The following is a 24494-nucleotide window of genomic DNA, read 5'->3' on the forward strand; positions in this document are numbered from 1 at the left end:
TAAAAGTGCCGTTCCTGCATGTGTAAAAAACTCCTGAATGGGGGGTTTGTAGATTCCTCTTGGTTAGTTAGCTGCTTAAGTCTTTCAGTGCTGAGCATCGCACCCGTGAATTCTTGTGGGGCTTTCACCCTCTGGATTGAATAAATGTTCTTCACTTTTTGGTGTTAGGAGTCTTTTCTGTCTAGGACTCAACAAACCTATAAAAGAAAAAAAATAATTTCCTCATCAGCTTTTCTTTTATACATGTGCTATCCCATGTTTATTCCACAAAATAAAATATATATAATATTCTTTCAGGTGCGGCAGGATTGTCCTGCATTTATTGATTAAGAATTGAGAAACTATGATCAGAGTCTGAGACAACCAGGTTCTGTCCAGACATGATACACACCTCAGACTTCAATTGCAACACTTTACTTTGCACTACAAATCAGGCTCTGGGGTCTCATGCCAGGCTCCCAGACAATGAAGAATGTGCAGTTTGTAAATACCTCTAGACAAGTTTTAAGGGACCCACCCCTCAATACACAAGAGCTTGGGGAAAAAGGAAGGGATGGAATTCGGTCCTGTTGGAGTGTACCTGCCTGTCTTCAATGGCTGCCCTTTCCTTCTGAATATAAAAGACAAGGTTCTTGTAGGAAAATGCCATTAACATCCAAATATTGTCATAAAACTTATGCACAGGAGAGTCAGAATTAGATCAGTCCTAGTCCCAAACTCATTTTCCATGTTCAGTATGCTAGTCTAACTCCCCGTTTCTCACTTTCCTTTCCAGTTTCCTGCCTTGACTTCTTGTCAGATTTTCTTTCATCCCAGTCTCTCTGTGCAAAATGTTTTGTGCCAATTACAGAATGGCTGGTTCTTTTTTCAACTTATTTCATTTCCCTCTTTCAGTCTGTTTTTGCCGCTGTGTTCTTTTATGGTCCCTGACGTTAGCGGCTCCGTTCTTCCTGTGTTTCACCAAGAAGCATCCTGTATCTTTTACTTTCCCAGTACTTCTAAAACTGTTTCTGATTTGTCCCTTCTTTCTTCTTCTAACCCCATGAGAATACAATCCTGTCCTCCCCTCCATGGGGTCCTTTGGCCGTTCTCTCACTTCCAGTTTCTTCCTTTCTTCTCCTTGCATCCAAGTCAAATGACTTCTTGGGTTGCAAGTGCCTGTATTGTATACTGGAGTGCTAGCAGTGTGAACACAGAAAAGAGCCTTCTGGTCATAGTTCTGCCTCCTGACCTTCCCTGTAACAATCCAAATAGTAGGGAATTTTAGAGAATTATATGCCCATTATGTACAAGTATTTCCATTTTTTTTTTTCAGAGCATCAAGAGAAAACTAGAAGGTATAAGTCAATGGAAATTTCAAGTTCTTGTTCCAAAACACAGATGTTAGAGCATCTCAAAGAAACGGTGTCAGGGAATTTAACATTTTGCTTAGAATCATTCTTCATCTTGGCTGAAGTTTTCCTGCAAAAATTCAGTCTGAAACTAATATAGCAAAGAAATATTTAACTTGAATATGAATGCATAGTTCTGGTTCTATTTTGGCACCCATGTCTGGATTATCTCACCTTCATTCAGTCACAGTTTGTGATAGTGGCTGGATCACAAATACATCGCATTCTGCTTAAGCAAGTATGATTTTTCCCCAAAAAGCAGATGAAGATTGTATTCAGTGCTACTCCCCTCGGCCTGTGGGACTAGTTAAGTATGTCCTTTGCTCAAGGACTCACAAGTAAGACCGTGGGTGGATACATTTAGTGTTAAAGAACATCTGAGTTGACTTGCACTTCAGAGGTCATTAAAGCCTCGTTTTGGATTCATAAAGTTGGTGCAAAGCTTTCTACTTGTGATCTGTAGCTGGATGAAGATACCTAATAGTCCAGATAATTCTCAGTTTAGCAAAAACACTGACAAAGCCCCTTGCTTTGCAGTAATGTAGGAACAGCATCTAGAAGTCTCTTGAATAGGGATAATTTCTCTCACATATTTTTCTGCTTTAGTAGCCACAGATCTGTTGGTAGCAGAACCCTGTAAAGTCAGTAGTAGGGCTAGCAGCACAATAATAGAGGACAAGTATCCTCCCCTTTTTTTAATATACATTCAAACACTAGTGGTTGGTGGCTATGGGAGTTGCAAGATGTGGCAAAGTAATGGAGAAGGAAGAAGTACACTACCACCGTTGAATGAGTTGGTGTGTCTTAGTATAATCTCACCCTGAGTAAGTATTAAAAATGGCAGAAAGCTAAATCAGCCTCTTGGTGGTGGGTCAAAAGTCTTGAGAATTGCATCAAGACCTTTCTTTAAGTGACTGAAATGCTGAAGATGAGGAGCTATGACAGCAGAAGGAGACCTTGTCTCTGAAATGATGCAAGATGGGCTCCACAGAAAGTGCACCTTCCCCTGGTTATGTTGACCTTAGCTAGGGTATATTCACACCTAACGGTGCACTGCTTGGTTAGGCGTGGAGGTGGACATTATCCTCTTTGATTCCCTTAGTTTCAGGCAGGGTCAGTGTTTCCTTTGAATGGCCTGGTTTGTCCTCTGTCTCAGGCAAACCCCATGGAGGGGAGCCTCCTCTGTCAGCTCTAGTTAATGATACTGCAGTGGTACCACCGTGTAATGACTCCCTAGCTATTGGTAAAGCTTTATTTTGTCCGAACTGCACTGTTTCCCCCTTCCACTGCGAGTGCTCTAAAGTAGGTATATCTTCTCCTAGAATAAGGTGTTTGCAGCTATAGTACTCAAACTGAAATAGCTAAATAGCAGCTTCAAATGATTGTAGTAAAAAAGGATAGCAGACCGAGTCTAAGACTGATTAACAATAATTTCTGCAGATAAGTAATGGTAGTTTTTGCCTTGTTGTTGCTGAGTAGGACTGTGAAGAGGGTTGGACTACCGAGCCTCCTTATCTTACAGTTTCTGGAGGGCTTATATGATTTTCAACATTTTGAAAAACATTTAGAGATTTGAAGTATTTATGGTCTTATCCCATAGTCTTTCCAGCACAACAGGACATGATAAATTCATTCATTCATTGTGCATAAACTCCTTAGAAATGTATATATATGAATACCATACATCAGTAATGCGAGTAATACAGTGTCACTGCCAAGAGAGAATAATCCTAACCAGAGCACCATGTGAAAAACAATTAGTAGGAAATAATGTACTTATGGTACAGGGTTTTTAAAAAAGAGTAACTCCTGGTACATACTGAAGCTATTATATTATTAATTTATTTTTATGCTTTGTTATAAATACAAAGTAGAACATGACATTTTCTGTTTAAGTAACCAATATAAATAGAAGCGTATGAGAAAAAATAATTTTAAGGATTAATATGCTGCTTTGTTGTAGAAATGAGTTCACTAATTAATATTTTCTTATTACAGATAAAACTGTGGTATGACAAGGTTGGTCATCAGTTAATAGTGACAATATTGGGAGCAAAGGATCTTCCTTCAAGGGAAGATGGGAGGCCAAGGAATCCTTATGTTAAAATTTACTTTCTTCCAGACAGAAGGTAGGGTGAACACAAAGACAAGGAACATTTGAGTAAGAATTAGTCTGAAACTCATATGGCATGCACTGCTGAGTTTACTGGTCATACATATACAGAAAAATCTTACAGTTTGAAGTTTCTTTATTGAACGTGCTATGTAACCACAATCTGTCCTAGAACACTGAACACAAACTTACTTTCACTGGATATTTTATTAAATACCTATTAGCAAAGGAAAAGTAAGCATATGTCATTGCATGGGGGGATCTGTTATTTGCAAAGAATGTTGCTGGTCTTTTATAATGTCCTTAGTTTCTACAACAGTTATTCCTGTCTAGTGCAAAGAAAATGCTACAAAGTTAGGTTCACAGATTTCTGGACTGATCAGTCCAGCAGTTTTGTCATCTGAAACCCATAGATTTCATATCACAATATAAGTGAGTTAAGGCCGAAGATGACTCAGTTGAGACTTCCCAGACTTTTCCCTTGAAAATTTCAGCCAAAGCTCAGGACTCATTAATCTGGACTGGCATTATATATGCATTTAGGGACAACTAAACTGTGGTAGGAACCTTCATTCCTGAATACATCCTTTATTTTCAGACAATGATTTTCTGCCATTTCCACTTAGGTCGTGGGAAGAACAGCAAAGGTGATAATGTGTTCCTCGTTGATTTTTTTTTTAATTGATATTTCTTCAGATTGTGTTAGTAGGGGAAAAAGTTTAGCTTTATTTCGTAGTGTATCAACAAAGTAATTCAAAGATTTAACCTGACTCAGTGTATAAAAGATTGATCATTGGATTGCTGAATCTGTAGAGCAGGATGTAACTTTACAGTTTATGTTTTTACATCCTTTGCTTTTCTTAATATCTAAACTGGGAAGACGATAACTATCTTCAGTACCAACTGACTTCAGTGGGAATTAAAGCTATTCAGCGTTTTGGAAGACACAGGTTTTCCACTTTCATTGTATGCCATATGTTGACAAGAAGATTTTCTGTGACTGCATAATTTGCTGTGTCATTGACGACAAAAAGGTTTTGGTTGCATTGTCTTGGGCTCACCGATATTTGAACTGTTAGACTAGATCCTTAGTTTATTCAAATTGCTGTAGTATGTTTGGGGATGCTGAAGCTGTGCTAAACTGAGAATCAGGTCTGCTTAAATTATTTTATCTGCTTTTTCAAGATTAATAAAGCTACCAAAAATGTCTGTGTTCAGAATGCTTCACAATGTAAGTTGTAATAACTAAAAATACACAGAAGAAAAATATTCAATTAAATGTTTTCAAGTATGCCTATGCAAAAAGTTACATAACATGAAATTTTATTATGCTGTACTGGTGTTTCCCATTTATGTGAAGTATTCAGAACTTTTTCTTTAATTATTATATGTGTTTTCTATCACTTATATAAGAATTGGCAATTGGTCTTACTGAATTGTGTTTTTTTTTCTGGCATGCAAATTCATTTTCCTTTCCTTAGAAGTAAAAGCTAAGTAAGCAACAGTGTATTTCTCGTGTAGTTGAAGGAAACGTGCTAGAGGTAAAATACACTTAAATACATCTAGCATTCAATTAGGTGGAGATACTGACCCTCTTTGATTAAACAAATTTCATTGGAAAAGCTTGTCTGATGTAACTTATTTCAGTTCTCAAGAGTAAACAAATCTTTAGTACCTTAGAAATAATTACATTATTTGTTTTAACAGTGTGTCTAAAAGTATTATTTCTTAGTTAATATTTTGATCCAGCTTCTAAGTAACAGTTCAGAAATGCAATAGCTATATTACAGTTGTAAGTATTAGCAAACGGTATCTGCATTGCCATATTAAAAAATCCACATAAATTAGTATCACAGCTGCATTATGCTGCAATCAGCAGGTTTAATATTAAGCGTTGTTATGAGAACTCTTATCAGTATTCTCAGTAGAAGGAGCGTGGGTGTTCTCCAGCGAAACTTGTTTCCGTCAGAAAAATATTAATTCCTTGAACCAGAAATATTCTGCAAAACACATTGCTTTCAACAACACCCTGGAGCCAGAGCCCGGAGTTCCGTGGTAGCCTTGCATGAGTCCTCACTGAGCTCCAAAACAGCCTTGTAGTGGAGATCCACCTCCAACCTGGGTGGATCCTTGCGGTGACCCAAAGGATTTCAGGAGCTGTTTTGAGAACACTGTTCCTTCCAGTGCTGCTGTAAAAAGACATGTAACTCGTTCTCAGGGCTTCTGATTTCCCAGCTGCGGAGCCCTTAGTCAGGAACACCCCGCAGAGAAGGTCCCGCGCTGCCCGCAGCTCCCTGACCATTCCTTCATGTGGGCCAGCTGCTCCCTCCTGCTCTGCAGTTTAAGAGTCAGCTGCTGTAGGGCTGGAAGCTTGAGTGAACCAGCTGGCTCCTTTATCTGAAACGCAGATTTTTGCTATGCCCAATGTTGTCTGCGTACGTGTTCTACTGTCAGACTGTGCCTCATGGAAATCCCATTTATCGAAGTACGTTTTGCTTTATAAAATGCTGTTTCCAAAACAAAGATATTAAAACATTTCTGTTTTTCAGGGAACTTCCTAAAATTGGAATTGGCACATGAACTGGAAATTACCTAACTTTAATTTTTAATATGAAGTTATGAATTGTTCTGAATGTATGTGCTGAACTTTATTTTATCATAAATCGTGACATATAGTGCCCAGAATACTGCAAAATGTAGTGCTGATTTAAGATTTCCTGCTTTCCATGATATAATTATTACAGTATAATGGTCTTTTGAACATTTTTAATATTTAATTGTTTTTTTGCAGTGATAAAAATAAAAGAAGAACAAAAACAGTAAAGAAAACATTGGAACCTAAGTGGAATCAGACATTCATTTATTCTCCAGTTCATCGGAGAGAGTTCAGAGAACGAATGTTAGAAATTACTCTTTGGGACCAAGCACGAGTTCGAGAGGAAGAAAGTGAATTTTTAGGAGAGGTATATAATTATTGGTAGTTATTTTAGAATACAGTTGCTCACATATTCATGTCTAGCTACAGGGGTTTTGAAAAAAAATCTTAAATGTGGCAAAGCAAAACTGTTTTAAGTTGTTGTAATTGTCGTCATTTCACTTAGCAGTAAACAAATAGTGATCTCGCACTTATGACATAGTACTGATGGTTTCTCAATTTCTTTTAGAATTGTTCATTATGATCCATATTATCTGTAGGTTTTTTTTCCAAAATGTTGGAATCTTGCTGGCTAAGTTGCTACAAGATATTTGAATGCTATAAAGGTTGTCATAAGGTAACAAAGGTTTTGTGAAATATTTTTTGGTATATTTAGTGCTGTAAAAGGCATGGGAACTCCTTTCATATTAAATGGAAGGGTTTTATAAAACTTCAGAGAAAGTCGTTAACAATATGAGAACAATAGAATAAAATTTATGAACATCATCTATTTTAAAATATTCTGTTATGTAATGCTTTCCTACTTTTAACCATTTTTTCTTTTTTAGATTCTTATTGAGTTAGAGACAGCATTACTAGATGATGAACCTCACTGGTACAAACTTCAAACGCATGATGTCTCTTCATTGCCACTTCCCCATCCCTCACCATATTTGCCACGCAGACAACTCCATGGCGAGAGTCCCACACGGAGGTTACAAAGTAGGTTGTTAGTTTTACACTCTGTGTATAGTTCATATGAATTAACGTGTAAAGTATATTCCGTATTTGTAGATGGGAAGCTGACAGAATTTGTGTGTTCATTTGTAGCTGCTATGAGTTAGGTCATTTATGGTTATTGATGAGAGTCTGACGTGCTACAAATGGTAATATCGAACACTGTGCAATACACCAGTTTTTTCATAAGAGACTATCTAGCTCAGATTCTGAACTTGAGCAAATTATCTTGGTCTTTTGCAATGTGCTGTTTTATCTTGAAGTCCTATCTTCTATATTACGTTTCTTATTTCATTGTGTAACCACAAGTGAATGTGCAGTACCTTTCTCTCTAGCTCATGCTTGTTAAAAATAAAGTGACCTGTATATAACATCATATATACCTAAGTTGATACCATGGCCTGTTGCCGTGTTTTGATACTCTTTTATGTGGTTATATCCAGAAATGGAATTTCTCTTAAAATTCTATTTTGTAGAGTTTGGTATACTTGATTCACACTAGTTGGATGTTGTCAGTAGATATTTTGAAAGAAGAATATATACAGTATGCTACTAAAAATAGATGCATAAGAATAAGACAGTAAAGGGTGAGAAACTGTTTTCTTAATACTTCATTATTTCTCTAGTTTAACTGCTCAGTACTGTCAGTGATTTAAAGCTATCTTTCACTGAATTAGCTTCATAAAATGTTAGTTGACACCGATTAAAAAAAAACAAAAACCAAACCCCAACAAACCAAAAACCATTTCTAAAAATTATTTGGGGGTTTTTGAGTCATCGTATGTGAGTGTGTGTGAATATATTACACACAAACTCACAGAAACGTATGCATGTGTAGCCACACAAACAAGCTCCGATATTTCATATTTTCTATATTGATTCTCTTTTAAATAATCCCTTGTATGTAAGTATTTCAAGTAGTTGACAGTTTTTGTGTCTGTGCACTGGATCCTGAGAGGGATTAAAATGCTCCATATCATAATGTTCTGACATAGATACGTTAACAGAGAGTTACAGTGCATAGCCTTCAAACTGTAAGATTATACTTATCCACAAAAGAAGGAAAGAAATTATAGTTAACAGGTAAGGAGTTCCATTTCAATTCAGTCCTCTTAGTCTTCTCAAGCACCGTGACTGTTTAAGTAAAGTTTTAAAATTATTTTTCTTCTGTGGAATCATAGAATTGTTTAGGTTGGAGAAGACCTTTACCTCCCATTATCAAAAAAACCAAAATTGTGTCGGTGACACCAGCCACGGAACCGTATAGACTGGGCCCATCTGTTTCTTCCAATGTCACTGCCCACAACTGGAAGGAAAGTGAAGTTAGTGAAATTCTGGTTTTCAGGAAATATTCAGTTCTGCAAACAAATCCTGTTTGTTTATAGTAATCCCTGTCACTGCAGTAGTTAACTGTCATGAAGAATGAATAAAAGAGTAACTGCTTTATTTTGGAAAAGATTGTAATAATACTCAACTAAAGATCTGTTCTATGATACTGACTCAGAACTTGAAAGTCAGTAAGATTTTTTTTAATACCACTAATACTAATACGAATAATGTGCTCAACTGAACAATCTTATATGCCTTTCTGGAAATGTAGGGGAAGGGACTTACAAAAACGTCTGGTTTGGTGAAACAATAAGATTTAGTCTAGAAGTTCTGCTTTTCAGTGAAGATGATTTAGCCCAACTGTTCCCAGAGCAGGACATTGACAACTTGAGGTTCTAAAAACTTCAGCCAAATAAGCAGTGTCAGACGTTCACTGTCATTGCTGGAGAATTCACATACTCCTACAATAATTTATGCTATTTGCATTCGTACTGAGATTGGCATCCCATAATGAAGGATTTTCTCTAGTTTGCTGGGAATATACGCACTTCTTGAATCCTTGTGCATCATAAATACTTTTCTGTTTAAACAGATAATTTTACAGGTACAGAACAAGGTCTCTTGCAACTAAAATCCCTCCGTTTTGGGGACTGGAAAGGTATCCAAATGGAAAATTAGCATCTGGCCAGAGTTCTGCAATGGTAGTAGAATCCATTTAGCAATTAAAAAAAAATAAATTTTTTTTTAAATTGACATCACACCTCTGACATGGAAATAAAAGTATTTCTTTGTGTTCAGAGAGGTGGTAGAATATCCTATTGGAGATATCCAGAACTCAATTGGACATGGCTGTAAGCAATACAATGCAAGTTGGCCAAGCCTGAAACAGGTGTTGCACCAGATGACCTCCAAAAACCCCTTCCCAACCTATTTAAATGTCTTCACCGGGGGACTGGTGAAGGGCAGACAGCACATCTTATGACTGCCTTCGCTAAGATATTTATAATACATTAATAACATACAGAAGTCTAGTTTTACTTTTTTGGAGGTTTCAAAAGAACATTAAGTTAAACTGAATAAAAAACAGAAGATGTTATCTGGGGGCACATTACAACAATGTGAAAAAAATGTCCAGGATGAAGACAAGGCATGTTTAGCAAGTTTCTATAACAAGCTGTTACACAGTGGGCTGATTTCAATTTCTGGGGCTGAAAAGTCTGAGCAGTTCAGTCCTCCCACCTTTTGTTAATTTCTGTGATGCCTTTTTGTATAGAATTAGTGATTACAATATGAAGTACCTCATGATGAACCCTTTTCCTCTCGTCCTATCACTTGTCACTAGGGAGAAGAGGTCAGCCCCCACCTCTCTACAACCTCCTTTCAGGGAGCTGTAGAGAGCAATAAGGTCTCCCCTCAGCCTCCTCTTCTCCAGGCTAGACAACCCCAGTTCCCTCAGTCGTTCCTCATAAGACTTGTCCTCCAGGCCCCTCACCAGCTTCGTTGCCCTTCTCTGGACACGCTCCAACACCTCAATGTCCTTCTTGTAGTGAGGGGCCCAAAACTGAACACAGTACTGGAGGTGGAGTCTTACATGTGCCAAGTACAGGGGGTTGATCACTTCCCTAGTCCTGCTCACCAACTACACATCTAACCTTTCTTATCTTCATGATTGCCAAGTAGCTATAAATACATATATATTTGAAGACAATACTTAAATGTTATTCTCCGGAGGTAGTTTAAAAGAACCACCTACACTTACCACTTACTTCTATTCTCTTTTTGATATCACTGAATTGTAGCATTCCTGAAGAGCAGACCGTCATCCCTGAAGACTGAACTCATATCTACAGATAGCCACTAGCAAAGTGCAAGCTTCCCCCAGAACCCCATATGCCATTTTTTAGGAATCAGATTTCGGAGACAATAGCTCAGTTTCTACATATATTTATTTCTCAATATCTTTGAGTGGGCATTATGTTGTGGTACAGACTGATCTAAGCCAGCTGTCCACCTTCTCTTGCCCAGTCATGCGATCCATACAATCCATTAACTTCCCAGTGATGAAGGATCATTACCATGCTTTTTCCTTAGTATTTTTGGAAAGACATCTACTTAGAAACTGGAACTAGTGAAGAACAGAGGATTATTACTTACTAGGTTTTTCAGATTTTCATAAACTGACTGGTTTTTATCGAATGTGTATATTTTAAGCTTTTTCTTATGTGAAATGTGAGGTAATGAGTAGGTCTGTTTTACTTACCGTGCTGAACTTTTTAATTTGGCTTAAATTAAATTTTTAAAATGGCTTCATTTTCTCTAGTATTTGACATAAAATCAGCGATATATTAAGAATTCCAGACAGCATTAACTAGAATTTCCAAAGAAAGTTCTTTTTAAATTGCCTCTGAAAAGATTGTAAACAGAAAGTTAAAGATTAGTTTTAAAAAGATTTGGGGATTCATGTTATTGGTTTGGCCACAGTATTACCGTTCCATCTCACATTTGGTAAGACGCTTACTACAGATTACATTGAAAATTGTGTTCGTAGTTGTTAGGATCAATGGGATGGAAGTTATTGTTAGTATTACTATTCATTGAGAACCGATACAGAAATCAAGCAGGGTTTATACCATGGGATTGCAAATAAAAAATTACTTCCTCTCCATGTAGCCCAGAATACAGCGATAACAGACATCAAATTGGATCTGAGACATTCTTATTCAATCTTTTATAGTTCTCTCCATGTAATGTGTGCATTTGTACAGTGTCACTGGTACAGTTTAGTTGACAGAGAATACTGAGTTGTGTATTTTGACGAACGACAATTGGTTTTAGTTTTATATTGACTCTGAATTTCTTTTAGAAGCAGATTCTGTTTTACTTCAAGTATTTCAAGAATTTCCCCAGTACTTAGGATTAAAAAGCAACTGACACTACTTTTCTAAGTCAGATTTTGCAGGATTAAAACAAAGCTGTCTGAATTATTGATCTGCAGACCACAGAGAGTGGGTGTACAGTGTAGATAACGGCTACATGCCAAAACAAGGGAAGAAATGTGAAAATAACAGTAAAACCAGACATTTTCAGGTCTCTAGTTACAGCATAACTGTGTACAGCAGCGTAAGGAGAGCTTTTAATTGCCATGAGAATGCACGGTATGGTTTGAAAAAGAAAAGTGAAGTTTTATATTTTGAGCATCCTTAGTAAAGGAAAAGTAGTAAATTTATGTGAGATAAACTGCTGAAAACAAGGTCTGAGAGACTTTAGAAATGGCAGTGTTTGGAAATCAACATATAGAAGTCCAAAATGGTAGATCAAATTTTATTTTTTCAAGAACTGAACACCAGAAGAATCAGTCCGGATGAAAATAATTGCAAATAGACTGTGAGGGAGCCTTCTTTTGAAGGGAATTTAACTTTCATTACTTTATTTTTAGAATTAAAGTCATCGATGACAACATTCACTGAGTTTCATGATTCTTAAGGCATATTAAAAAATATGGAGGGAGAGAAATTAGAGTAATGAGTATTTAAACAGTGGGAAAAAAAATTGAGTATAGTTGTGTTCCGCAAAAAGATCTGCATATAATGTGCAAGAAAGTATATATAACATTCCTTTTCCAAATTTTATTTATTCCTTCAGATGGGAATAAAAAATTCTATAATGCATAAGCAAGGTGTTTTGAATCACTTTAAAAGTTTTTGTCATCTTCTGTTGCCAGCTTTGTACATTTTCCCAAGTCAGACTATATATTCTGGGGCAATGTTGAGACTTTAACATGTTAAAATTATTACATTTGATTAGAAAAAACGAACTGATAGACTGAATACACAAATAAAGGAACCCATTGCTTAGTAATTTTTGAAAAACATTTTTAGATGGACTTGTTATTGCTGGGTGCTGAGAGGTTTTTTTGAAAATTCTGTGGCTGTACGGTCAGATCTGAGATGAGTTGAATGTTATAACTGTTGATTCAAGCCCTCTCTTCCCTTATTTATATGTTAAAATTTTCCAGTCTATACTGTGGAACATTAAGAGATAGACTTGGTAGTACCAAAATCATTAAAGTTTAATAATAATTAATTACAATGTATCTGAAACTTGACTCAGTGCAATCTGAGCCCCTGCATTTCAAACCTCAGTCTTCCAATCAAAGCTATTGACTTCCTTGGAACTCTGTGGAGTCTCATTTTACTGCAGAATCGGTGTCTTGCTGTCTCAGCAATTTCCTTTTAGTTTGTTGTGAATATAGTAAGTCAGTACGATAATTTTAAATCGATGTCACTGAGCCTTACTTGAGGGAATTATAATAATGCTGCTCGCTAGTAGGTAAGTGAGTTGTACTTAATGGAAAGATGCATCGGTGACTTTTTTTCAAATTATAATATGGAGCATTTTAAGGTCAGTGACACAGACTATGAATGATGAATGTGTTATAAGAATTTTACACTAGAGAGCAAGAATAACACTTATTTTCTCTTTCATGCTTCTTCCTTAATTTTTCTCTTTCTTTTATGGAGCACAGGCCTTGGGCATGTTCTCTTTGTTTGCATGCACTGATGATTTATTCATAGTATATAAGTATATATACCAGTGTTGTATTTATTGTACACCTATGATTTATTTCTTATATTTATCGTACATCTATGGTTTATTAAATACTTTAATTAAAAGGTATTTAACATGATACAGGGGTGTCTGAAAAGGCCTTAAACTATCAAAATATTTTTATTTTTCCTAATAAAAGAAAATTATTTAAGATATTAGCTCTCTGCTGTTTGAAAACTTAAAAATAAACTTTATTCAATTGTAATTAAACTACAAAAATACTTAAAATTTTGTTTCGAAGCAGTTTAAGGGAATTTGATTATTTATAGTATTGTTACTCTGGTTTCTTGATAAAATCATGTTATTAAACTACACTTCTGTTATGTAATGATGTCAGAAGAGCAATATTATTAGTTGAAATAACTCGGTGAATAGGGTAAAGTAACCTTGCTACCCAGTCAATAAATAGTAAGTCAAGTGACCTTTAAAAAGATTCTAATAGATACAGGTCCATACAGTAGCTTCCTTTTCTGGATGAAGTTTTCAGATGAGTTTAATACTATTCTGACTTTTTCCTTTCTGTGTTGTAACCATACAGAAACAAACATGGCTTCCTTAGTCCTCACTCCCATTTTAGTCTCAGTATTTTTATATTCTTGTGCTATTGAAGAAGCTCTACCCTTTTACAGATCTTTCCAGAAGTTAAATTCAGAAAGTCCATAATTTTTATTTATATAAATAATTTCTAGACTGTGTCAATTGCTTTTTTTTGAAACTTTTTTTTGGATGGCACTCTTGAAGCTTTGGTGACTTTCTGATGTTGCTGTATTAAACTAGAAAAGTTTCCCATACTCCATTTTTCATAATTTTGTAGCCAAAGAAGAGTCAATTTTTCATGAAATCCATAACTGGAAGAGATTAGTACCAAAGGATACAAATATTAAAGAAGTTATGCAGAAGAGCTCATATCTAAAAATTTGTAAATTATGCTGAAAAAAGCCCCTATTACTCACTTTGATGAAAATGAACTGTCCCAGGCAAAACCAGCACAATAGTCTAATGAGATTCTGGAGCTGGGCCATAAAAAGGAATTATGTTTATCAAGAAATTCAATTTGAAAACATAGAGGGTTAGAAATTGCAAGTAGTAGATTATTTAGTGATATAATCTACATATTAAAATAGTACCTGGATGCCAGAAAAAGTGTGACTTACCAGAAGGTACCTAGTTATCCAGTGAGTTCTTAACAGCACCAGTTGGCAAGAAATTGAAATTTTCATTTTTACTCCTAACACTGTCATATCTTGTCATCTGAGGTGCATCATTATCTCATAGACTGTCACTCTTTAAGATGGTGTCTGTGAGCTGTTCAGCTATAAGGAATAAGAACATTCATAATGCCTCGCTGATGCCAAGATACTATTCGTGTTATTCTGACTTCCTGGCTTCTTGGTATTACCTTATGGAAGTCACATTTACAAAATCTGCAATCGCAAAGTAACAATTCACATTTCCATAACTGCCCGGATGTTTGCATACTATTGTATTGCAAAGTTTAGAAAAACTGGTATGGTTGTAGGAAAAGCTAAAGTACATAAACCAGCCAGACTTAAGGAACACAAACAATAAATTAGATATTGCAAGTATTTAATCATTGTGCTCACATCAGGACTTTTAAATTCACTGGTAACAATGGTATGTAGATAATATATTCATGTCTGTACACATTTACCGAATCAAGACCTAACTGGGGACAGAAGGTTGACTGGAACGTCACTTCTGAGTGTGTTAAATTTAAAGTAGAATTCATAGTTACATCTCAAGAAAGTTCCGCTAATAACTTCCTGCTGAGGTGCCACCGGCAGAGTGCAGTAACTTTACGGGTAGCAGCTCATATTATCTGCCTAGTTGAATATATATTTTACCCTTAAAAAGTTAGACGCTTGCTCATAGCAAACGTGCAGTTGTATTTCAGAGTTGGAAATGACTCTAGCTCTACTAGTCCTCTGTGACTACTGAGTATAAATGTTGATCCAGAAGCGGTTAGCATTTTTGTGGTTTAATTTCTCCTAGCTGCTTGAGTTTTTTTGTTTTGAACGAATATGGCCTGCAATATAAAATTCTTCAGTCTCCAGCAGCAATTATAATGAAGTTTAAGGTTCTAACCATCCCTGTTACATGTATTGATTCATGTATTTTTCCCTGACACTACTTCATATCAATATTTGTTTTCCAGATAAAGGCTTATATTCATATAATTCAGGTAAATTTTCAGCATGTCAGAAATGCTTATTGCATCCATATACATGCAAAATTAATTTGATATTTTATTGGTGTGCTTTTGCTACCTATTGTGCAAATGCTTAATTGCTTAAATGTTCCTTGGCTTTTCTTGTCTGCTTTTCAGTCATAAATCTTTTGTTGGCTTTCTTTCTCTATTCTTAACATCTTAGTATTGATATTGGAGCAGTATTGTAACACTATTCTTGCTTTGCCTGCCTTTATTTTAGGTAGAGCTTTGGTAGGTAAACTGTAGTGAGCTTTATTAACTGTACTAGGAAAATGCTATTTTGCTTAGGCTATATTAAAAGGAAGACTGTTGTATTACAGCTGTTTGAGAACTAGAACTAGTGTAAGTATTTCTAGAACACGGACATGGGGTAAATGAAGTATTGGCAAAATCAGTATTTATATCGGTACATATTTTTACAGTTTCATATTGATTTAAATCCCCAGTTGCAAATCCAGTCGCTCTGAGAATTTTGCCTTCATCTAGAATAGAAATAAATTCATAATGTACATTTTTTACAAGCTTAAATTTTGTAGTGCATTACATGTGGGGCTTTTTGCAGTTCCTGCAGTTTTAGTCATGGGAATCTCTTTGAGAATTGGTCCATCTATTTATCTTTTAGTTATGTTTAAAAAAATGAAACACATTTTGTTAAGAAAATAGATCCAATGCTATGGTGGAGAGAAACAAAAACCCCACATGATGTTTCTTGAGAGCAGTACTAATAAAACCGGGTTCCATTGCATCCACCTTTAGTCTCCCATGTTTCTTCCATTCCATTGTCTCCTGAAATAATCCCACAGTCTTCTCATGTTTTACAATATTTTCTAATGGGAAAAGACCACATTTGCCGTGGAGAATGTGGACTTGTGCATGTGTGGATTAGCCACAAATTTTAGCTTGATAATGTTTCTTTTTCATTAAAGGATTCTGATTTGTATCTCTCTCTTCTATCTAGCAATCATTTTCAAAGATCTGTAGGATCTAATGAAATTTGGTATTTATACCGCTCTGTCAATGTATATGAAATTGGTCAAAAACTTAAAAAAGCCCTATTATGTGCAGGAGGATAAAGCGACAGATTGACATGGAGACAGCAGGACTGCATGAGAAATTAGCTCACACTAAGAGCCTTCAGACACAGACTGGATGAAGATGAGAGAGCAAATTCTTAAAGAGTCGTTGTTAGACTGATTTTAGGGTTGCTTATATGTCAGCTTGGAACACACAACAGTTACAGGCAATGCTAAGTTACTTTAAGTGGTTGTGAAGGCCTCCTGTGAGCTTCAGGGAAGGAGCTCATAAGCATGCTTCACTACCCTTTGGTCCCCCAAGGAGTCCACAAAACCTTGTGAAAGCTTCCTGTACTGTAAGGGGCAGGATCCCCAGCTCAGGAGCTCGGTCTGCTTTCTTTTTCCTTTATTTTTTTTCCCCCCACAAGAAAAACAGAGAATTCCTCAGCCATAAATCTGACACTTCCATCTGTATTGAAGCTGACTCACCTTCATTTTATTTCTCATTCTATTCCCTGTCTAGTAAGTTCTGGTAACTGTATTAGTTGGTCATATAGGCTTTAGTAGAGTTTTGAACCTCGTATGTTGTTGGTCTTCTCTTGAGGCCTGTATCAGAAATATCAAGGGGCACAGAAGGTATTATATCTTGCATTGTTTCCCCTGTATATTAATAAGAGAGTGGAGCACAGCTCTGTGCCAAATTCGGTTGTCATGCAGAATTCAGAAGTTCTCTCACAACTCTCCACAGACTTAGGTTGCCTTGCAAGAAAATATTTATGATTGCATATTTTTTCATTCATTTGGAAGAGTTCCAGTTATTTAGAGTGTTGTTATGAACAGAACTGTGATTCTGTCAAAGTAACAGAGAATAGAATAGAATAGAATAGAATAGAATAGGACTATTTCAGTTGGAAAGGACCTACAACGATCATCTAGTCTAATTGCCTGACCACTTCAGGGCTGACCAAAAGTTAAAGCATGTTATTAAGTGCATTGTCCAAATGCCTTTTAAACACTGTCAGGCATGGACCATCCAAAGAAGATTCTTTAAAAATGTCAATATTATTTTTATTCAGAAACTGTTAAAGCTTTACATGGTCACCAACACTGCAGCCTGTGAAAAGTTAATAAAAAAAAATAAGTTTTTGATTCATAAAATGGAGTAAAACACCTCACTTTATTCTTCACATTATTGCTAGCCGTGAAGATGAAAAATGGAAAGGTTTTTACACTAAGAAACTACCATATTTTAAATTCATTTTCTGCCTAATAGAAAGTAAAAATGTAAACAGGAAAAGTAGTAAATTAGTAAAAATTTAAACAGAAAGTACTTTTTAAATGGAAAGTGAAAATAAAGGGTCTAACGCTTTTTAGGTGGTGGGGTTTTCCCCCCCCCCTGCAATGAAAGCTGCTGTGCAAGTGCCATAAACTTCCAGTTCTAGCGTGTAGATGCTCTTGCAGAGTTGCCGTGCTGGGTGGGATGGTAGCTTGTGCAGCAGTGGTAGGGAAGGAGTAGGTAGGTGCGAGAGGGAAGGAGGATGCTGAGGGTTAGCAGGTTCTGATGGGGAGGTTCTCCACTGTCCCCAGGGTAAGCTGTCCCTGGAAAACAGTTTTATTGATAGTTTAAGGCTGTTAAACCAAAACCTGCTAAAGTGAATGAGGATATATCTTTTGATTTCACTGGGCTTGGGGTTGTGCTGATTTAAGGCATTTTTTGTGTGGCTTACATTAGCTAGTCACACAGCACAGGGTCTACTCTACCTTCAGTCTGTAACTGTAATAACCATTAAACCTGGTGGAAGGCATTCAAAAGTCCATATTTACCACCAGTTATCAGAGAAAGGGGTAATAATACCCCTAAGAATTTTTCGTTAATAAGCTAGATTTCAGTGCAATGGCAGTGAGACTTAATTAAGGCCATTCTTCATGTTTAAAATCCATCAAAGAAAAAGTTAATTATATGCAAACCATTGGCACCAATGCATTTATTTGATGCACCCGGTGTCCCGGGTGTTACATGCTTAAACTTTTTACTGGATTTTGAATTTATGTTAGAACGGATTTAATCTTCTTGCTCTTTAAATAAGTACCATATTTTATAATGTATTTGTCAAACACTTTAAGATATTCATTAAAATACTAAAGAACAGTTTCATTAGCAATATTCCTTTGGAATAATTTGTGAAAGGCTTTGTTGTTGCATTTCCCAGACAAACTATGAATCATTCTTTCTCTGTTTTATGGTCAGAGGTTGAAATTACTTAGATAATGAAGTGGTATTTTGAAAAGACATGCCTAAGGTGGGACTGAAGCCTAAATCTTCAAATTTACATTGTCAAAAGGCTAAAAAGAAAGTTAACATCTAAAATTAATATACAGCAGATGAAATTACTGTTGCAAATATTATAAGAAATATTAAACTAAGCTGCCAGCATTTATACCAGTATTTTGAATACTCAGTTCAATAGAGTTTTGACCTGTGCACTTTCTAGTCTGTTCCATTTCTGAAATTAATGGAAGACATTTTAAATAAATATAATCAGATTCCTTTGCAGGAGTTACATATTGCAGGCAGTACTTGACATTATTTATTTAATTGACATGCTTTCCTTCCTCCATCCTTCCTGAGAACATTGATTTCCAAAGATAAAAGCAAGTAGTTAATTCTGGTTTAAATTTCTTCTGACTTCTTAACCAGCATTTGAATTTACATATATAAGCAGATGTGAAATATTACTTAAACGTGATTGTTTTTCAGGGTTTTTAAGTCTGTTGGTTGTTAGAGTTGGCTTAAGGGAGCCTCTGCTTGAGGAGATAGCATAGATGACCTGACCTGAACAAGCTTCATATCTCATCTTAGAGAAAATTGTTTTGTATTCAAGGGTTGTCAGCTATTACAAGAGACTCTTCTCTTTGCAGGAGCAAAGGCAATTGGAGAAAGCCCTGAAATCTGATTCTTCCCTTGACTCTCCACTTTTTCTCAACTCCCAGTCTTAGGGCAGGTCTCAATCCTAGCCAGTTCACTTTCCCCATGCCCCACCTCTTCCCTGCAGCCTGCATGGGAGCAGAGAGAGAGGTCTGTATATAGAAAGCGAAAAGGGTCTCTAGGTCCTGGAAGGTGTTTTGGAGTCGAAGTATTAGGAGATTCTGGAAAAAATGGATGAGGTTTGAAGGGACAAAGAGAGAGAGAGACTCCTGCCTTTTATACCTGTGGTCTGTTGAAGCTTCTTAGTCTCTTTTCTGCCAGATGTAGCCTGTGACTAGTACCACATATAATTTTAGCTATGCAACTGGGAAGTCTAGAGCACACTGTGACAACAGCTGGCTATTTTCACCCTCAGAGATGCAAATCTTTTCTCCAGAATACAGAATATAATATTCTAAAAATATGTTAAAGCAGATGTACTTAGCTGTAAATATAAACATAAATAAAAAGCAACCTCAGTTGTAATTAGACTCATTCATCAGGATGAATTAGATGATGAGTAAATGACATTCATTCAAATCATAGTTGATTCAGCCCTCTTATGTCTTTCATGATGCAAACCTTTCCAAGCATCCATGTGATGAGCATCAGCAAACTGCTCAGTTGCCCCCGTCTTCCCATTCTGCAGTCCTCTCTGTCTCTCTGATGGAGCCTCGGTGATGTTATTGACGTCTCTGCACAGCAGCCGCAGTCCCGCTGCCAGATCAGTACCAGGGTTACCTGAGGCCAGAATTGCACTGCTGCGCGCTCCCTCTGGGAGCTTCTGCCTTTCAGGTCCCAGCCAAATTCCAGCCAGACTCCGGACTCTCTTGCTTAGTGTTTGGTCACAAATTTTGTCCTTCTTATTTAACGGCCTGGTTTTGAATTAGGGGCAAAGGAGAATGGAGACTAATCCTTCTTGCTCACCAGCACGTATATCACCACACCAGTGGCTCTGCTGAGAATGGCAGCAGGAACAGCATCACGGAGGAATGGATGCTCTTTCTTTGGAAAACGAGAGATTTTCATTGGACCTCTGTGATACTGTAATTAAAAAAATAATCGCATTGAATGTTGTCCTTGTCAAACTTACTTGCTTTTAGAAATCCTGATTCTCAGAAAGTCCATTAGGAGGATGAAAACTTTTCCTGCACTCCTGCCCTCATCGTCTAGGTTTTCTCAAGGGCTACTTGTGATCGCTTGCTATATCTGGTTTTAGAGAAATACTTTGCTTCTTGTTATTTCTTGAATTGAGAGACACCGTTCTCCCTCCTTGGTGTAGCATGGGTATTTCTAAAGTTTTATAATAAATGAACTAATGATTCTACCATGTAAGAACTGCAGGGTGTAGGAAACCACAGCATGGCTTTCCTTGTACTAATTTTAATTTCCTATTTGTAAGGAAAAAAACCCCAACCTTTACTGCAGCTAAATAACAATAATTAACATAGCTCTACTGGAATTGCATAATGTAATGCCAGACTAGATTGTGTTTTCTAAGAATTAACGCATATCACACTTATACCATTTTGTAGTTGAATAATTCTTAACAGAGCAATTTATATCCCAAAAGAAATAGTCTGCATTCTAGTTTACAAATTCATACACCCACATCTTGATTGCTGCAATCACGTCTGAGTTCTCATAAAACGCACAGAAGAACTAGAAAATATACAAACAAATACAGCAGGCGCAATCAGAAATATGGAATGGTTTGCACATGCAAAGGAACTAAACAATGATATTTCAGCTCAAAAAGAGACGACTGCAGGAGAACACAGAATGCTGATGCATGTTTCTCAATACAAAAGCTTGGAGGGCATTGTCTGAAATAGCACAATAGAAATAAAAGAGAGGAAAATCTATTTCACACAATGCAAAATCAAACTGCAGAACTTACTGACATAGCATATTATAGAGGCCAAGAGAATACTCTGACTCAGAAAGGAAATATATGAATTTGTGGATAATGGGTTGATCAGTCATGTATGATAAAAGGGATGGCTTAGGAGATGTCTCAGTTGCCGGGAGCCCTGCCTGCGGAAAGCTAGAAGGGTGCAACACGGAACACTTTTTTCCATACAGATCTTGTAAGCGCACTCCACTAAAGAAGGACCTTCCACTGTCCCCTGGTGGGTAGAGAGGTGGTAGACAGTCTGACAGATGACAGCAGTCCTTAAGATTCAAATAATTTCTAAAATTTATTTAAAATGGAAACGTTTTATTTTTGACAAAAATCCTCTCGGCACTTGTTCTCCCAGTTTTCTTTTGGGAGGGGAGGGATCCTTCTGTGCCAGTCATTCAGATAGAACATTAATCCTGCTTTGTCCTGGGCTTCTTTAAGTTTACTCCCAGTTTTTACTGGTATTTTTTTGTGTGTGCTTGTCAGAATAAATCATCCTGTGGCAGGAGTAACAAAATCTTGCACACGATTGAAGGTGTGGTGACAATTAGATTAAATCTCCTACCTACTAGTTACCTATTTTTAGGTGGCCAGAGAATTAGAACAGATACAGCATCTGCTGAAGAACAGGGATTTTCACATTTAGAACAAGTAAATGAATTATTATTATTCACATGCCAAGGCTTAATCCCGATGTCAGTGGTCAAATACTGTTTGAAAGATGCCACAGAAAACAGAAGTAAAATTAAGCTAAACACAAACTGACATATATTTTTGTCCTACGTGACCTACATTTTGGCTCTAATTGTGGATGTGGAATCTGCTTTTGCCAACTAAGCTCTAGCTGTCTTGACAGGTGTACTCTTACAGAGCATTTAATAGCTTGATTCCTCTAAAGTATCACAGAGATTTTTTTTTTTTTTTTCAGGACACACTATATGTGTGAAGCCGCCTCTTCTCCTTATAATGCTTAATAGTACCCTACAGAAAATATTACATCCGTTTAATATTATTGCCATCCTTAATTTTTCTGGTGTTCAAAGACTTTGGGGAGGGATGGTGCCTTGTATATGAAAACTTGGAAGATGCACAATGTGATGCCAGTTTCTATATGGAATGAATACATATAGATAAGAAGTATATGAAAATATTTCATAAAAGCAATGTTGTGGAGCTCTATTTGAACATTTCATTGTATATTACATTGAACATGTAGCTGAAAATAGTTGGTACTCTAATACATTTGCGATAAAATAACATAAATAATTTCCCTTATATGCTTACATTAATGCTTCATTGTCTAGTATGAAATCCTTACATTTATTAATATATTATTGACTGAGGATAGTTTTAACTTACGGGAAGATAAATGATACATTTCTGATTTTTTTTTTTTTTGGCAGGGTCCAAAAGAATCAGCGACAGTGAAGTCTCTGATTATGACTGTGATGATGGAATTGGTGTTGTTTCAGGTATTACTAAGTTTACTTTTCTAGGTTCTTATATATCATTTATTACTATGAATTTTATGGTGTTTTCCTGGTGAAAAATAAGTGGAACCTAAGTGTGTATTTTTCCAACAGATGCAAAAATAGTGTTATGGGTAATGCATATTTAACCACAAAAATTACCCACAGAGGAAAAAAATCAATGTGTGAATTTCCATGTTGCTTTTATAAAATGATAAAAGTAGCACAAAAGCAGTTTTTTGATAAATATGAACTGTTTATTTGATTTTTTTGACAGACATTGGGGTTTGATACGTGCTTTAAAACTTCACAGTGGAATAATACCACTGCTAAATATATAGAATAACGCTGCCCAAAATAGAATATATTTATGATGCAGCCATGCCACCTTTAAGCCAGTACTGATGGCTGTTGGTACCAGCAGAGTTGGCTGCACAGCTCAGTGTGTTCTCTGTTACCCTACTGCTCTACTGAGTTCCTTAACCCACTCAGAGTAGTCCGTGTTAGTTTCTGGTTCCCTTCGGTGCGGTCGAGCTAAAGTGCGCATATATAGTGGTTTGTGTGCCTTACCCAGCAAAGGGGCAGCAGCGTACGCTGCCTGGTCTATGCAGCAGCTGTGAGACAGGGGACAGGGATCAGCCGGTCGGTCAAAATGTGTTCCTGCCACGCAGCCACCCATCAGCGTACGTGCAGCTTTTACACCAGGTGCCGTACGTGCCGCTGGCAGGCTCAGGAAGGGTATATAGGAAACAGGAGTCGGAGGAATTTTGCTGGAGCTGGGTCTGGGGGTAGAAGAAAACAAGGGGGTGAAATAAGCTATCTTTGATACTGCAAGATGGGACGCAGCCGAGTATTGATAAATCCAGACTTTTAGTGAGCTACCCAATTACTTGAGTTTGCACATTCCTGTCTTAAAAACTGTTACCAGGCTGAGCTCGGATGCGTTTCTGTGTTTTCTACTTAGTCATTCCCCTCTTTGCGGATATTTCACAGTTATATCTTAGGCTGTGCTTAATTTTTGACCCTGCTATGTTTCTGTTCCCTTGCTATAGGTCTCGGGCTTGCTGGGAAAATGGGATAACAGATTTTTGTGTTAACCAGCAAGTAAATTTTATCGAGCAGCCCTCTTTAAAACTAAGATAATAATATACACACTTTGTAGTACAAATAGGGCAAGTCATATTGTTAGCTTGTTCATTGGTTGTGGTTCACTGTAGGTCTCATACTAGAATATCTAGAAAGCATACATTTTTCAAGCACAGGTTGTTCTTTTTCATATTGGAACAGTACAACCTTTCAAATATTCCGCAGTAAAAGTTATTCTGTCCCAAAGGAATGTATTTTTTTATCTTTTCTGCATAAATGTTCAGATTTCTGTTAACCTCTGCTCAAATTTTGCTATACTCTAAGGTTCTAAAAATTTTCCCAGAGACTGAACGAATGTTGTGGATGCAAGACCACTAAATTTACTTCCTTAAATCACTTATCTTCAAACAGTAATAGGCTCAGTTCTCAGATTATTACCTTAATTAGAAAGTTATTTAGGAAAACTTAGGGCATTTTTATATTCCAATTCCCCTGTTTGCTTTACTACACTCAGAAGACAGGAAGGATCCGTAGCCAGAGTGGTGCGAAGTATTGGAACCAGAGAGGCAATGATCCTCAGAAGTCCCTTGCTCCTGCTTACTGCACTTTCAGTCTTAGGTTCGTTAGCTTTCTGTGTGTGCTTAGTAGTCACTAAGGCTTTCAGATTGCCTGTCCTCCCAAATGGAAGGATTTTCATATTCCTGTTGGTCAGTTAAATTAGAAATGTGTCAACCT

General features: G+C 36.7%; 1 protein-coding gene across 29 annotated transcripts in view; it reads left to right on the forward strand.

Annotated features, from left to right (window-relative positions):
* RIMS2 (regulating synaptic membrane exocytosis 2) overlaps positions 1–24494 on the forward strand; it is a gene marked incomplete at both ends in the record, with an annotated part of 495649 nt that overhangs the window by 288764 nt on the left and 182391 nt on the right. For 23 of the 29 annotated variants that reach the window (XM_082499090.1, XM_082499115.1, XM_082499091.1 and 20 more), the window contains 4 exons: positions 3390–3520; positions 6296–6467; positions 6988–7141; positions 22608–22676. In XM_082499090.1, coding sequence (XP_082355216.1) covers positions 3390–3520; positions 6296–6467; positions 6988–7141; positions 22608–22676 — 526 coding nt within the window. Of the gene's footprint in view, positions 1–3389; positions 3521–6295; positions 6468–6987; positions 7142–15269; positions 15297–22607; positions 22677–24494 lie in introns of all 29 variants that reach the window. The other 6 variants (XM_082499111.1, XM_082499112.1, XM_082499113.1 and 3 more) reach the window with 1 other exon arrangement.

Source organism: Vanellus vanellus (genome assembly GCF_965231255.1).
Source record: "Vanellus vanellus genome assembly, chromosome: 2".
Lineage (NCBI taxonomy): Eukaryota > Metazoa > Chordata > Aves > Charadriiformes > Charadriidae > Vanellus > Vanellus vanellus.